Source organism: Equus quagga, chromosome 14, assembly GCF_021613505.1.
Source record: "Equus quagga isolate Etosha38 chromosome 14, UCLA_HA_Equagga_1.0, whole genome shotgun sequence".
Classification (NCBI taxonomy): domain Eukaryota; kingdom Metazoa; phylum Chordata; class Mammalia; order Perissodactyla; family Equidae; genus Equus; species Equus quagga.
In genome coordinates, this window is record NC_060280.1 from 55,360,926 (window position 1) to 55,378,352 (window position 17,427).

The 17,427-nt window shown below is 35.8% G+C and overlaps 1 protein-coding gene across 1 annotated transcript in view; it reads left to right on the plus strand.

Moving 5' to 3' along the window:
• GRIA4 (glutamate ionotropic receptor AMPA type subunit 4) overlaps nucleotides 1-17,427 on the plus strand; it is a 365,546-nt gene that overhangs the window by 314,920 nt on the left and 33,199 nt on the right. The window contains exons 12-14 of the mRNA XM_046686080.1: nucleotides 1,980-2,350; nucleotides 4,378-4,576; nucleotides 11,131-11,378. Coding sequence (XP_046542036.1) covers nucleotides 1,980-2,350; nucleotides 4,378-4,576; nucleotides 11,131-11,378 — 818 coding nt within the window. The remainder of the gene's footprint in view (nucleotides 1-1,979; nucleotides 2,351-4,377; nucleotides 4,577-11,130; nucleotides 11,379-17,427) is intronic.

The window sequence follows — 17,427 nt, forward strand, 5'->3', positions numbered from 1 at the left end:
CACACTGTGTTGGTGACAGTAGAAATTTGTATGAACCTCCTGGAGAAAAATTGGGCAAAAAATATCATGAGCATTAAAAAGATTACCATTTAGACCGGCAATCCCATTTTTAGAAATTTTTCTTAAATAGTTGATATGTGTGAGGATTTGTCTTCAAAGATGTTCACATCATCAATGTAATAAATTGTGTAAAACTGGAAACAATATAAATATCCCCCAAAATGAGAAATTGATTGAGTAAATTTTGATACCTTCACATGATAAAATATTTGCAAGCCTTAAAACTTAATTTTTACTATATATGTTGAAATAAAAATGAGTTCATCATATACTTTTGAGAAAATGAATTATAAAATGTAATGTTCTGTATTATCCAATTTTAAAATAAGAAAAAATATTATTCATAAAACAATGCCTAGCAGGACATATAGGAAGAAAAAATGAGTAGGTGAAGGGAATGGAGATAATTTTTCCTAATTTTCTGGTTCTCGTTTTATGTACTGATTTTTCTATAGCTAGTTCATATAACACGTGTAATGAAAATTACATAAATAATAATAACTATGGGCAAATAATACCCTCTCAGCAATGATTGTGTCTTTTGTATATCTGCGTGTTTTTGATGTGAACTAAGTTTGTTCCTACTTAAAGGCACATACAGGCAGTTCTCAGTCAGCCAGCGGATAGCATGACGGCCAGAGAACCATCCCATGCTAACCCTCCAGCTTTCCTTGTATCAAGCTGCTGGCCTTCTATCAAACCACAGGACTAAAGATATATAGGAACAAATATAAGAGTAAAAACCCCTTGTAAGAACACGTATGTCTGAGTATGTTTCATATTCCATTTTAATGCCAGTTAGTTCCCTTTTAAAATAATCCGAAAACCTTATCTCATTTGTAGATAAAGTAACAGTTTCCAGTTTCTTTCACCATAGTTTATTTCCTTTGCTTTGAGAAGTGGCATGATTTAATGGAAGAATCACAGGCTCGAATTCCAGAGCTGCCATTATGTGTAAAACTCACCAAGTCTCAGTTTCATCATCTATAAAACAATGATAGACATGAGATTGTTATAAGAGTTAGATGAGAGGCCGTTTAAAATATTTAGATCAGCATCAGATGCATAATCCTTCAACAAACACTCACTGTTATTTTATTAAGGTTTTTAAATAGATAATCACAACAATACAATGAAGTAAACAGGAAAATGTCTTCATTTTAGAGATAGGGAACTAGGCTCAGAAAAATGGCTCAAAATCACAGAATGAAAATGGAACCTGGTATCTTACGATCATAATATCTGAGAAATGAATCCACTGCTTTCCAAAATCGTTTTTAGAATTTGAAAGTAGAAAACCAAAATATGTGACTAGGAAGAAATAAATGCCAATTTCCAGATTTTTGTGTGTGTGCTGAATTGGAAGATGTTGTTAAACAGTGGGTTTCTTCGGTCTTACGAACACAGACTTCATGATGTTTTCTCATGACTGGAAAGGAATAAAAGAGAAAGGACTGTTTGAAATTTGCAATTCATAATATTAAGGGATGGCCAAGTCGTGAATCAGTGGCAGCCTTCCAAATGAAACAGAACAGGCTGCAACATAGCAGCGTTCCTGGCCAAGAAATTCAGAAATTCAGCCATATGGAAAGACTATTCTCCCCTGCACTGTCCTAGATCCTTAAAGACGAATACAGTTATTTGAGGTCAAGTTATTTTTGCTTATGTCTATTCTGTCTCCATTTCTCTTCCTCTTATCTAATTACTAGCACCAATAAAAATATTTTGTGCAATTTAAGTGATACCTTACGAAAACAAATCTACTGTTCATCTCTGTATTTATCTTATTCATTGTTGCCATTCCACAAAAAAATGCAGCATGAATGCATAACTGGTTAGCTTTGAATGGATCAATCCAGTGCTAATTACTTCATGAAATTCATTAACCTATGTGTTTTCATGTGTCTTTTCTCTTATAGAAAGCAGAGATTGCTATTGCCCCTCTGACAATCACTTTGGTACGAGAGGAGGTCATTGACTTCTCTAAGCCCTTCATGAGTTTGGGCATATCTATCATGATCAAAAAGCCTCAGAAATCTAAACCAGGAGTGTTTTCCTTCTTGGATCCTCTGGCCTATGAGATTTGGATGTGCATAGTCTTTGCCTACATTGGCGTCAGCGTGGTCTTGTTCCTAGTTAGTAGGTTTAGTCCGTATGAGTGGCACACAGAAGAGCCAGAGGACGGAAAGGAAGGACCCAGCGACCAGCCTCCCAATGAGTTTGGCATCTTTAACAGCCTCTGGTTTTCCCTGGGTGCTTTTATGCAACAAGGATGTGACATTTCACCCAGGTTAGTTTCAAAACTCTTAAGTTCTTCACCAATTTCCTCAGTAATTCTAAGTGTTGTGCGGAACATCTCTCGACATATTCTTTTCCTGGAGGCAGAGCACTACTTGAAACAGAAAAAACCTGCAATTCCCAAATTAATCTAAATATATTTATAGCCAATTTTTCCAAGTGAGCACAAAATGTGGATACTATATCATAAAGATTAACTTTCCCAATAGAAAATATGCAGCCCACTAGAACTCTCAAAAATCACTTGGTATGAATATTTCCTTCAGTGGTTTGGCAGATGCAAACTAAAATCTAGATTGTAAGAATAGCAATTCATTTTCATTTTGTCTCCTTTTCAAAATCAAATATTTTTGTTATTGTTGCTGTTGTTCATTTTTAAAAATTAATTTTGAATTTGACCTACATTCCATGTAGCTTAAAGGAGAATTCTGCTATGGAGTTACCTGAAACTTGAGTCAATATAGCAGGTACCAGATATACATTGTTCTGTATAACAACCTATAAACAAGCTAAGCAGGAGGCAAAGAGCAATGCAAATACTGTGTTAGCTTTATAGAGAGGGTTTTCCATTTCTGTGGAGTCATGGCCTACTTCCTTTGGATGTCACTAAGACACTTTTCAGTTTTGTTTGCCAAAGATGCAGTCAGTCACCTGTTACAAGAAAAATACCAAATTTCCCCCATAGAAAAAGTAGTTGAAGGTAGGAGAAGCTAAGAATCGAATTTAAATAGTGACTTATATTAGCATCATAAATATATGGATTTTTTTTAAGAAATGTACACTTTCTCAAAAAAAGACATTTTAGCCACAATGCAATTTGTGTTCCTGAAAATCCAGGAAGACTATAAATGTGCTTAAATGCCAATAACATAGCAATCTGAATCAAAAACTTTCACTTAATGAAATGAAAAGAAATCAAAGCAAATCAAGTAATGGTTTCTAAAAATGAGATTAAGCAAATACTAATTTCAAACCAACTGGTGCCCCTTACATAATAATGGCTAAGAAGGGAACATTTTAAAGCTGGAAGTGCCATGGAAAATATGAAATTTTTCCTCACATTAAAAAAAATGTCTAAAAACAATTTGTCACAGGAATTCTAAATACTTTGATGACCCCAATGAGTGAGATCAATTATGAATATGCCCTGAATTTTTATTCTCACCTTTCCTCTGCACACACACTCATCCATATATCCCTGATAGTCAGAGAAAGGGTGAAGAGAGAACTTTTTTTTTTTTTGTGAGATTTAGCATCAGTTTTTAATGCTGTTACACTGCACACTGACAAGTCACATGCTTTGGTCACATGTTGGCAGTGGTAAAGGGAACATTTTTATACCAATATATAAAGATATTTTAGGATATGGCTCATCCTCCATTCAGAGCAGAAATAGAATATCCAGCAAACAAAAAAATCCTCAACTATGGTCAGTTTGAGACCAAACCTAGAGCCACATCTCATCCAGTCTCCTTAGCTTATGTCCCACCCATCCTGGCAAGGCTGTGACTGAAGGTAAAAACAAGTTCTCTCAGAAAGGCATCTGCCAACTTGTATCGAATTTAAGACCTCACCCATTGTTAAGATGTATTGCTATTTCGTGTACCACCAAAGAGAAACAATGCTGACAATTGAACCATGACACTGTGTTTTATCTCACCAACCATGGGCTGCATCCTAATTTCAGAGATGCTAAAATGTAAGACAAGGAGGGTACCAATGAATTTAAGCAAGTATTCCTTTGCTGTACCTAAAGGAAAGGCATTAAAGTTCCGCATTTCTGCGAATTAAATAATAAAAAGGAAGTTTTTCATATTTTCAGTGGCATTTATACATTCAGTATAGCATAAAAGACATCAAATTATACAGAAATACTAGAATCATTCTTGAGTAGACTGTTAGAAAATAAAATACTTGCAATTGTTATTTTTAAACATTCATGGTGAATTGATGGTATTTCTTTTCTTTCTCTGTGTTGGTTAGAGAAGGGAAAACGTGCATTATCTTATCCATGTTTAGATCCCTCTCAGGTCGAATTGTTGGAGGTGTTTGGTGGTTCTTTACCCTCATCATTATATCATCTTATACTGCTAACCTCGCTGCTTTCCTGACGGTTGAGCGAATGGTCTCCCCCATAGAAAGTGCGGAAGACTTGGCCAAACAAACAGAAATTGCCTATGGAACACTGGATTCAGGGTCAACAAAAGAATTCTTCAGAGTAAGTTAAGGGAAAAATTAACAATGAAATGTTCATAATTTTTAAATTCAGGCAATTTTGCCAACAATTATATTATGGGCTCCAGCTATTGCAGGTTTTGCAAACATAATGGTAACTGCTATGTTTAATGCTACTATTTCTACTTGGATTTCATAACCCCTTTAATTTGCAAAGCCTGATTGATTTATTCATATTGCAAGAGGGACCTTCCCTAAGGAAAAGTAACAACAAAAAGGTAATTAAAACAACTTTGTAATATAATTTATCCCAAAGATTCCAATGTTGATAATGCTATTATGATACTGCATCTAGCAAGACTGGATTTACGTATATTTAGGGGCTAAGAGCCTAAAAATGAAAGCAAGGGGTTTTTTAAAAAATACATTTAACTTGCTGCATTTGAAACCCAGAGCCTTACTTTCAGGTTATACTACCTATGAGGTATATTATTCTATAATCTACTCTGTAACAATGGATTTCAAAGCAATACATTTGCTTTCTCACAAGATAATAGTAGCAAGAACATGAAGTTCTGGACACCTTTCTAAGATGCCTTTCTATTGTATGGTGTTTCATTTGTGCTGATTTCTCTGCTTTTGCAGATAAAAATCATTCAAACTGATAGAATTGCCTCTCATATATAGATATGATCCCTTTGACTTGCCATCAGAATGGCAGGTATTTGGGGAGTTTTGGGGGTTTTGCTGTTTATTCCATTGTGAGGATGAATTTTTTGATCAGTGAATCGACTTTACTCTTTTTCTACTTAAATCCAGAGACATGCACTTGGTAATGTCTGATCAGAGATAGGGGTTCATTTTGTGACTTCAGAACCAAAATACTAAAAAGTAGTCAGAGAAACATTTTCGCAAATATTTAAGTAGATAATAATGAAAGCATTTTGTATTTAATTCCAATTGCTTAAAGACTAGATATTTAATAATTTAGAAAAGATATATGTCACTATTTCCTAAGCTTTTGTTTAAAAATAATGATAGTTTTTTCAAGTAAGTTCATGTTTATATATAGTACTTGAGAGATTTACGTTTTCATTGTAAATGTATATATTTTATCATTTTGGGGGGCTGGTCCTGTGGTATAGTGGTTAAGTTAGCACGCTCTGCTTCAGCAGCCTGGGATTCGCAGGTTTGGATCCCAGGTGCAGACCTAGCACTGCTTTTCAAGCCACACTGTGGCGGCGTCCCACATAAAATAGAGGAAGATGGCATAGATGTTAGCTCAGCAACAATCCTCCTCAAGCAAAAAGAGGAAGACTGGCAACAGATGCTAGCTCAGGACCAATCTTTCTCATAAACACACACAAAATGTGTATATTTATTATTTTCTCATTCAGCTGGAAAATTAAAAACAACAAAACGTGCTACCTTTTAAGCGAGACTTAAATTTCATATACTTGAATTTCAGTAAGATATTTCTTTTGTTAAAAAATATTTGATTATAGTATCCTTATATACTACAGATGTTTACATAATACTAAATGAAGAACAAATCACTCAAAAATTCTGTCAAGGGGCCAGCCTGGTGGCGCAGTGGTTAGGTTCACACACACCACTTTGGCGGCCTGGGATTTGCAGGTTTGGACCCTGGGCGCAGACCTACATACTGCTCCTCAAGCCATGCTCTGGCAGGCGTCCCGCATATAAAGTAGATGAAGATGGGCACGATGTTAGCTCAGGGCTGATTGTCCTCAGCAAAAAGAGGAGGATTGGTGGTGAATGTTAGCTCAGGGCTAATCTTCCTTAAAAAAGAAAAATTCTGTCAAACCCAGCACTCGGCATTGTTTAAAAAAGAAATCAGACAGTGAGCAATGTCCTTGTCAACAATTTGGAGCATTGCTAGTAGATATAAAATTTTTAAGTTAATTATAAAGCACTTGTAGATTTTTCTAAAACTGTAAATAATAGTCTTGATGATATATTTTATTAACAATATTCTATAGATAAACGTAAATGACCAAATTTTTAAAACTTAATAGTGCATCCCAGTCGTTAAAGCTTAATAATACAAACATACCGCTCTAACACATTTTAGCATAATTTCCTTACCTCGCGGGAAATCTGTAAGTTTGTAACTGCTTCCACACAAAACTAAGTAGGTAAAAATTAGTAACTTTGCCTAGAAACCATTATGGATATGCATCAAAATAGAATCCAAGTTTGTGCTATCACTTGCATTTTACTGAAAAATGATGACTTATTTTCATATAAATAAAGCAGATACTTTCAAGTTCATCATTCTGCCTTGAAAGATAAAGGGAGAAAGAAATGTCATGTTGATTCCCTAAAAAAATTTCAAAAGTAATTCACTATAAAGCCCTTTGGCATCAAGCACACTGAAAATGTTTATTTCTAATCTTTACAGAGTTTTTAAAAACTTCTCGAGTTCTAAAAAGTGATGAAGTAGATAAGAGAATATAATGATAAGCGAATATGGGAATAAGGAAAGCTGCCTCTTAGATTTGCGGAGCCTTCCATACAAGCTGGGCATTCACCTTGCCCTCTTTCTTTTCTCTCCCACCCAACTTCACTTTTAAAAATGAAAGATTTTTGTAAGTATAGATATTTATTGTTGCAGAACAGTCTGAACCCTAATGGGACAAGAAAATAATTTTCCCTGGCAGCACACTTTCGGGAATGAATAAATTTGGGTTCTCTGATAAAAATCTCATTCATTTCCTACTGTGCTCTCCCTCCCCTCCCGTGGATGATGACCTGGTTTAAATAAACCATTTGTCTGACAGGTTGAGAAAACATAACGTGAAGGATATTTTTGTACTTGTCAAAAATGTTTTCTCATAGGAACACAGTAATCGTACATCTATCAGCTCCTCTAAACTGCCTCAGGCAGTGACTTACACTCAGTGCTTCAAAAGTGTTGCAGTTATAGTGAAAGGGGAAAAAGAATCAGACGAGGGGGGAAACTGACAGCTGAATTCAACTGTTGCCTTGGTTTTGCCCCATTGTAAAACTTGATGTGTTTCATGTTCTGTTCACCTTGCTAAGCATAAACACAGAGGCATTTAAAGAAAGTTTGTACTTTTCACTTCCTGACAGCCTTGCTATTTAGGTACTTTTGCCCGTTGTTATATACCTGATTTGGATACATTGATTTTCACTTTGGTGCAGATTTTATCCTGTGCCTGTTTCAGTCATCGGTGAAATCATGAATGCATAAATGAGGCAGATTACCAACCCAGAGCTGATCAATTATCAACTAGGGCACTGAGCTTTTCTGAGAACATCAGTCTTGCTGCATAAGCTGCTAGAAGCAGGAAATAATTCACCTGACAACAATGTAAATATTAACTATGATGCATGACATTTGGACATATTTTCCGTTAAAAGCAGAAATGGCAGAATACTTAATTTTTGAGAAATTAAAAGGACAGCACATTTTTAAACCTCCAGGAATTAAGCAATAAAATAGTGCTTTAAATCAGATACTTTGCCATGCAACCTTCACAAGAAAGATGAAACAAATAAATCTGAGATTAATTTCTAATTTCAGAAAAATAATGACTTTCGTTTTATCTTTGCTTATTACCTTGAGCATATTCACTCCCCAAACCTGATCATTAAGTAGGTATCACAGTTGAAGCTTTCAGAGCCTTTACAGTTCCATTATCACTATATTTATGAGCTTGCTAGAGCTGCAGAAATTTCCTCATTTTATCCTGTCTCATCAAATTTATAAAGATTTGTTTGCCCCTATTCCTTAGCAAACATTCTCTTGCAGTCACAGATAAGGCACGGGGCTATGATTTCCAGTCCTTCATCTCTTGAATCCCCCGCCAATGCCCCAGCCCCACACTCCCTTTATTGTGTGGATGAGTGATCTTATCTAAGTCAAGCCTTTTAAATAAGAATCGGAATTTCTAAACATGAACGAAGTGGCAAACTGTGTAATATATTTTTTCTCCAAAGAAGTTGCTTTCGTCTTTCCTTGATTTTCCACTGAGAGTCTGTATTTTACAATTTCTGTTATGCCTAAGGCCTGCTAAGTATAGTATAACTACACTATGGATTCCTCTTCCAGATTTTAAAGGAATTAATTTAACTTCTTTTGCACTTAAAGTATCTGTAATTCAATATATTTAAACAAATGCAGCAGTAATTTTCCTCATATTAATTTTATAGGAATGGATTTCTAAAAACCACCAATGGCCTAAAGATACTTTATTCCTTTAAAAAGCAATCTTTTGCTTTAATGTTACACTGCATTCTACAGTTAGATTATCTTCATAATTACCAAGCCCTAAAGCTACTTTCTTTCTATTTTGCTATGTTCGTTTCATCTAGTTGTTCCTTATTCCTGTAGTAAGATACTTAGTAGTAACAGGAAAGCTGCCAAGTAACTATCATGATTCTCATATTCTTAAAAAAATTCAAAAAAATATTTCAATTAAAATAATACCCAGATTTTCTCTCTTCTGTTTTCAATGTAGTACACATAGTAAAGTATACAATATATGTGGAACTCTATACCTTTTTGGGTGGCACTCTCAAGTCAAGGTATCAAGATATTAAAAAAAAAAAGTGATTATATGCCTAACGGATGTTGTTTACCAGTACTTCTCTAAATTGAAATGATCAGAAGAGATGTTTAAGGACAATCTGTATCAAGTGATCCAGAGATTGGAACTCACTGTAAAATGGAAGAGTTAGTTCTCCAGAAGAGAACGCTATCATTAGAGATGGGGTGAACCAGACCTAGCAACATGGCCTCCCTAGAGGGTCCCATGGTGGAGGGTTCTGAATCTGGATACTCCTCTGTCCTGGAACCACATAGAATCTTTGCCATTGAATTGTATTGTTGGCATGGAAGTTCCTAATTTAAGGATTTCTGTAGCCAAAAGTAACCTATCATTACTTAAACACACACACATCATAATCTCTGTATCATGAGATATTTTTAAGTGCTAATCACATAAAAACATTTCATAGGAGACTACAGGATGTCTATTTCCCATCTTGATATTTATCACCATTTGAATATACACTAATATAAAATATGGTTTTTTTTGGTGTTCAAGTATGCAAATCTCTTACTGTGTGGCTTATTACATAGGTTTATTGATTACTAAATTCTCATCTTATGAAATCAAAATTTGGAATACCACCATTATCAGTTTCTTTCTTTGTCCACCAGAATAATTTGCTTTTGCCTAAAAACATGTATTCTGAAGTTGCTAGTCAGCATATTTGTTGATTATTGAAGATTTGCTTCTTGTTAGACTCTGTATCCTGGTAAACAAAGGAAGGTCAATGTAAATGAATACACATGCTACTCAGGATTTGGCTTCAGGCATAGATTTAAGTCTGAATTACTCTGCATTACTTTTTATTCAGATCCACATGCAAAACTTCAGCACCTTGGTATTGAACAAATGCAGCCGTGCCAGCTAAAAGTTTATGCATCTCATTGCATTAACAAACATCAAACAGGATTCGGCCTTTTCTATCTTACTAAATATATCCTTTGGGAACATTTGAGGTCCTTTGGATATATTTTCACATTAAAATTGTACATGTCGGGTCTGGCCTGGTGGCACAGTGGTTAAGTTCTTGTGCTCTCCTCCAGTAGCCCGGGTTCATGGGTTTGGATCCCAGGCTCAGACCTACACATCACTCATCAAGCCATGCTGTGGCAGTCTCCCACGTACAAAATAGAAGAAGATTGGCACAGATGTTAGCTCAGGGCCAATCTTCCTCACCAAAAAAAAAGAAAGAAAAGTGTATGTGTGAATTTAAAAAGTCTAATGTGAATGCACATACCAGCAAAAGGATCTGGGTAAATTAAGTAATGGGAGTAATGGAGATGGAGCCCAAATGGACAAAAATAAATATTTCACTTTAAAATTTAATGTATATTCTACTTGGAGATTTTGTTAGAAAAGGTCCAAAAATGTTTTGTAGACCTAGAGTTTGATTCTTGTGTTATGGATATTTGGGTTGTAAGCTACAATGACTTCTCCTCCTCCTCTGGTGCTCAAATACTGACTGATACAGACTGCACTTGTTGTACACATCTTATCAGGACAGTTTTCATTGAAACTTTGAGGCATGAAAAAAGATAAAAATGAAACAATATAATAATTCTCCTTATTTGTTAGAATTCAACTACAGTTTTAAAAGATATTTTACAAAGCTGAAATCACGTCTTGTCTAGTCCTTTTCAAGTTTGCCATGAATGTGATATAACACGTGATTTTAAATGTTCCACTCTCTTCATGGCATTCTACATTTAAAAATTGATAATAAGTTGTCCTTTAAGCAGTTGAGTAGGATAGTTATTACGAGAAGAGGTACCAGCTTCTTCAAATCTCACTTTGAAACGTCTGTCATTTCAGTGATTTCCTTAAATAGTTGTAAAAGGCAGTTTTCTCACTGGAAAAAGAATAATGTTATTATGGCAAATTGGAGTTAGAGGGCAATGGAAAGGTACTAAAACGCTTTATTCTTATCCTGATTCAGTCAATATTAACATGTTGTTCCCTTCTTTCCTGTATTTAATTTTATTTTCATTTCCTCCAGAGATCAAAAATAGCAGTGTATGAAAAGATGTGGACCTACATGCGATCAGCAGAGCCGTCAGTGTTCACTAGGACTACAGCTGAGGGAGTAGCTCGTGTCCGCAAATCCAAGGGCAAATTTGCCTTTCTCCTGGAGTCCACTATGAATGAATACATTGAGCAGCGAAAGCCGTGTGACACGATGAAAGTGGGAGGAAATCTGGATTCGAAAGGCTATGGAGTAGCAACGCCCAAGGGTTCCTCATTAAGGTGGGTGGAATAGTATAACAATATAACATGTGTTGTTATAGTATTCCACCTTCCCTGATGTCCCTGAGAGAATTATTTTGTTTTGTGTGTGAACATGGTATGTTTGTTTGTTTGCTTTCTTTTCCTCCATTTCATATTTTTTGGTCAACAATCAGGTAATCTTTTTTTCAATTTTAGAATAATGAATCACAGCTGACATAGCTCTTTGAAGGCCATATAAAAACCAAACTGGTTGAACACTCGCTGCTTCCAGTGGGCCTCAAACATGGGTAGCATATGCTTTTAGATCTCATCAGCTTTTGTTGGTCACTAAAATCTACGCTGTCATTGTGTCAGTAATACTTCTACATTTTATCATTATTTTTTTTAATTATGCCTGCCTACTAGTTTCTCAGTAAGAAGAAATCAACCTCTTCCCAGCAAAACATGTTTTTCCATTTCAGTGTTTCATTTATTATGGCGTCATGATATTTTAGATTATCCTGAGGTTGTATTGGCGCTCCCTTTGCAATCACATCTTTTTACAAACGCAGTCAGGGTCAGAAGGAACACTGGGCTCTAGTTTTATTGTGCTTACTCAAGTCACACTCTCGCCTGTTGCAAAGGGAGTATGGTGTAAGTAAGATCTGTAAAATTAGACCCAATGACAATCCAAAATTGTTCACACATAGACCGATAAATTATGATTCATGAGCAAAGCATTACACACGTGGATGATAATCCACATGTGCTAAAAGTGGAGACTTTCATTCTTAAGGAAATGTTGGTAAAATCTGCCCTTTTCACCTTTTTGGTCCTGGACATAGAGAATCCACATGTTTGTGTCCAGGAGGCAGCATTTCCTATTTTCCTTAAGCAATAAAGGCTGCTGTTGAATTGCTGGGCTAGAGCAAAGCAGGAGTCAAAAGTGATGACTGACAAATTACTCTGGTCTCAGTGCTGCTTACAAGAGATGCAATCAAAGCACAGATTCAAGAAGAAATCAGAATCTTTGCTAAAGGACTTAACCAAGAACCTGGTCTTGAAAAATGATGTTTCTGGTAAGCCTTTGAAAAATGAAGGTAATGAGACCTGTCCTATTGCCCAGCAGGAATGAAAGCAATATCAGAATTATGTGATTGTTTTCATTGGTTTCAAGAAGGGAACTGCAATGTGCTTTGGATATGTGTGTTGGGCGGGGGGAGGGGTTGAGACAGCTAGAAGAAGCAAATACTGCTGCTGGAAATGTTGTGTTAAGCCAGTATTTTGTAAGCAACACTGTTAATAATTAGCAAGGGGTTTTATGGTATGTTCAAAAGGGATGATTTTAAAAGGAGATAGGAGAAAATTAGCTAGGAAAGACAAATTTGGGTGTGGACTTTGCAATTTCGAATCAGGGTTTTTTTTTTTTAACATACTTCCCATACGAAACTGGATAAATGTGCAGGGAGAAAGCCAAATGAATAAATATCCATGATAAAATTCTACCTGAAAAGATTTCAACCATTCAGAAACTTAAATTGACATCGGGATGTTTGGTCTTTGTAGATATATTTTGTATAATACAATATGAGAAATATGTAATTTCAGTGAGGCCAAGTAGCAAGTAAATCTCTATTGAAGTAGTAGTTATAAGAGCACCTTAGTGTAAATAATTTAAAAGAAATAGAAGAGGAGAAAGCAATGCTGGTTGATATGTAGATCAGTATTCAGACTATTGATTATAGTCGCTGGATGTTGCTTTTGCTCTTAATTAATTCTCTGTGGATGTAGCTGCCTTGTCCTCTGTCTCATGTCTACCGATAAAGTCAAGTTCCAGGGACTGAATTTGGCCCTTAGATACGGGTGCGCCGGACTCCCATTGATGGCAAGAGAGTTCCCTCTTAAATGTGCCACTTTGTCAAATTCACACTACAGGGATTGTTTGGGGAGGAGCTGAAGGGCTTCATCTGTTTAGAGCTGTATAATAATCAGCTATTGGCTTCCCCCTCTTTTCCTGTCCTTCCCTGGATCTTGTTAATGAGGCAATTGTTAAACTCAGCTTCCTGGATGGAGAGTTTGTTTACGTACTTTGTTTTATACATGCCACAATTTCCTGAGCAAGCTGGCCCCTGCATGCCAAAACCACAGTCATTTTGTCCTCTCTTTGAGAACACTGGAACAGCACTGACGGCTAACCAGCATTCACCTTACTCCCCACCTCCTCAGTCTCAGACCCCCAGCCCAGCTAAGCCAGAGGCTCGTTAATCTTAAATTCTCTCTCTAATTTGACTGGGATCCTTCTGTTTCAAAAGAGAGAAACTAATTTAGAGATGGACCGATAGGCACTTTTCTGTATAAACGATTTAGTTTGTAGAAGCACAAATTCAAAGTAATTGCATTTATCAGAGCAAGATCCAGTGGGCATAGCTGCATCAAGAGTGTCTTTGAAACCCTTCTGTCTTATTTGTTCAGTAGGCACTAAGTCTGTTTTCCTATAGGATCTATCTTTTTAAACCAGGTCTTTAGGTTAATAGCTCTGGACACAGTGAGACTTGTGTGTTTGTTGTAATTAATTATGGCTTTCTCACAAGCTCTGCTGTTTTGGATCATTAGGCAACATGAGACTTTAAGAAAAGGAAAGCAGTAATCTTTCCTTCTACGTAAGCTTAACCGGGAGAATGCAGACAAATGACTAGCCATCTCTCATTGGTCCAGGGAGTTTTAAATTTCCAGATCTTGCTGTTTGGTCAAAGTGCTTCAGAATAAACATTACAGAAAAGAGGAAGAGTATAATGTATAATCAGGATAGAAAGTCAGGACTTGGGTCTTTAATGTAGACTTTAAAACAAATGCAATCAGGGTCGTCACAGAGAGTGTATCTGTGACTGGGCTAAAAATATTATAACGATGACTAGCACCCATCTTTATGGTAGTGCAGAGACTATATTTCAGACTAGTGTTTGCTAGGCATACACAGTGAAATGTTAACACCGTTGAGCCATCACTAATAGCTCTGGGTTATAGAAGGACAATAACAATGCCCAGAAATTATTGCTTTGTTGTGCTTTGACATAGAATGATGCCAGGTATATTGATGCTGTTAAACTTAGCATCTATAGAGTCTACTATAAAAAAGGGAAGCAATTATAGGTACCTGAACCTGCAAACTATAAATATCGATGAATGAAAGAACTTATATCTCACTGGCATCATTAGTTTTCAAAGTTACCTTCTAAAGAAAACCTTCAGGTCTTATTGTGAGATAAAAGGGCAAAATCTCTTCATTATTTCATCCCTCAACTATGTCCATACCTTGATATTTCTCCAGAACCTTCTTTCCACATGTACAATGCTATTTGTACCACTGTCAAGGTCACAGCTTTCGTTCTCATCCCTTCTCCAATACCCTTGGCAAACCAAAACAATTATGAAAGCCTTGCTCTGTCTGAGAAATTTTTAAAGATTGTTTAAAAATATATACTTTAGATGACATTGCAATGGAATATAAAGTTTAGATGAAAGAGGAAGTATATTAATTTGACTTTAATATCATTACCATCTACTGTACAACTTTACTATAGCATAGATATCATAAATACTATAGTATTTATTGTGAAGTTGTATACTTTACTATCAAAATACTATCTTTACGTATCATCTATATTACACTAGTTACTACACTCCAGACTTTACTATGCAATAGATAAAACTGATAAAGGCTGTTTAGAGTGAATCATAATTTAGCAAATACAGATTTGTAGACTGTTAAATTGTTGTTAGATAAGAATACCCCTCTTAAAGATATTCATGGTATCTAGTATCTGTAAGTACTTCCAGAACCAAAGCAGGGCATCAAAAGACTTCCTCTGACCTTTGTAAGGATTTGTATACTGGACCCCAATGTTTGAAGCCAAATTAAAAAGCTAGTCTCCTACACTTCTAATATTTGAAAGTCAAACTTTGCTTCTCTAAAGATGTTTGTGGGACTGTGTCTAAAATAAGACAAATGCCCTGTCACCAAAAAAATGATGTTTCAACAAGAAAGCAGTTCCAAGAGAACTCACGCCAGTAGTTGAGATCTGGAAGAAAGTGAGGCCCAAGTGGACTTGCTGGTGCCTGGTTGCAGGAACCCGTGGCAACGGGAGCGGATCCTTTGAAACCAGGCACATCGTGCTTAGTTTACAACAGGCCACTCAGAGCCCCACAGCAACAGCGTGGCAGGGGAGGAAGTACGAAGAATAGGAATTAGAATAGAACAGCTTTTATTGCACTTTTTCCTTCAGTATTTAACACAATCGCTGGCCTCATAGGACACTTGGCCCAGGTCTAGATCAGCATCAGCGGGGGTAGAATTCTCTGTAGGCCAAATTATGCTTCTTACACTTAGGAAGAATTGTTAGGGCAGATGTATTACACTTAAAATTCAAATTCATATATGAAAAGTGTGTTATCTCTAAGGAACCACTTTGCCATGTCAAATTTGTGAGACATATTTAGTCATTAGTTCAAGTGTACTTGGAAGGTTTAGAAAAAGGTGTTTGTTGGAGGTTGTGTGTGAGAATAAAGCTGTAGTCTATTTTTGGTGTTAGTAACAAGTCAACTGTTTGTACTTAATGTAGACGCTAGAAAAACTTAAAAGTACAGAAATATAAAGCTGAGTACTTAATATTACTGATCAGCACTTGACTTCAAGTGAATAAACTTTTACCTTGTTTTCTGGAAACGAGTTGCAGTAGATCAGGACGCAAATATGGTTTTTTAGTTTTAACTATTATGGAAAGAGATTTGTTTTTGCCTATGAATATCCCTCATTTTTCTTGGTGCCATATTAAAAGATGCTACAGATAAGTTAGTTTTTGTGATCCCATTATATTTTAGATTATAGTCTGTTGGGCTAGTGGTTAGAAAAACACACACAAAAAATCAATTGTGCCTCTCAGCATACACACACACAGACTCCCTGGTTGTGATATGCTTAAACACTTAGCCAGTTTGCTATTAGAAATGCTGGTGTTAATTGTGGGTAGCAAGTATCTTGCATTCACAAACTATGTCACGTGGTAACGGTGTCAATGCTACATGTGTCCCAGGGGAAAATAATCCCCTTTAGAATCCATATATTCCATCCTTTTCTTTCTAGATGTTGAATACAACAGGAAACATAAAACTTTCCACTGCCATTTGAAATTCTAAACTTTTCTTTTTGCTCTTTTCTACAATTAAAAGATGATTAAAATTACAGCCCTCACAAAGAGGAAAAAAATGTGTTTTTCTGCATTTCTTTAAGATTTACTAGGCCTTATATAATTTTGCCATTCTTCCCACTGCTAAAAAAATAATAATATTGATATGATTTGCCTTCATTCGCTTGCCAATTCATTCAACAAGTGGTTGGTGGGTTCCAACTGAGAATTTCCTAGGTAGTTTTCAAATTCTTTGCTCTGTGGATGTTTTACAGCTGCTGTAGGTAACACTAGGTTGAAAGTTTCTAAATTCAATGTTTAGCCTTTTGCTCTCCTTGCCATTATACTTAGAGCAGCCTTCTACTTAGAAGTTGAATTTTAGTAACTTGCCTGAGAAAATCGGTAATTGTGGCCATTTTAGTTTCTACCACTTCAAAGAGGATTAAATTTAACAAGATAAAACTGCTACAAAAGAAGTTTAACAGTTTAAGCCTTCACAACCTGATTTAATGAGAGATCTAAGACTAGATCTCAATTCTGACAGTTCTCAGAAAAACTAGAATTCCAAACTTTTGTTCTTTAGTCCCACACAATTGCCTTATACACAAATTCTATAAACAATCTCAAGAAAGAATATCTATATCCTATATAATTCAAACTAATTAAGTGGCAACACACAACTAATGTGAATGCAGAACCTATAGTCAACCAAGTCAGGAGGCCTCGACCTACACATGCCAAGTGTATTTAGGAAACATAATAGTTGTATTTAAGACCAAAGTTCGCAATCTGATATGTATTAAATTGTGCTGTAGATGAACTTATCCCTACATTAGGAGTGTATTTAAATGTTTCCTCTTGGTGTATGACTGATAGTCGCATTGGTTCCATACTATGTCACTTAT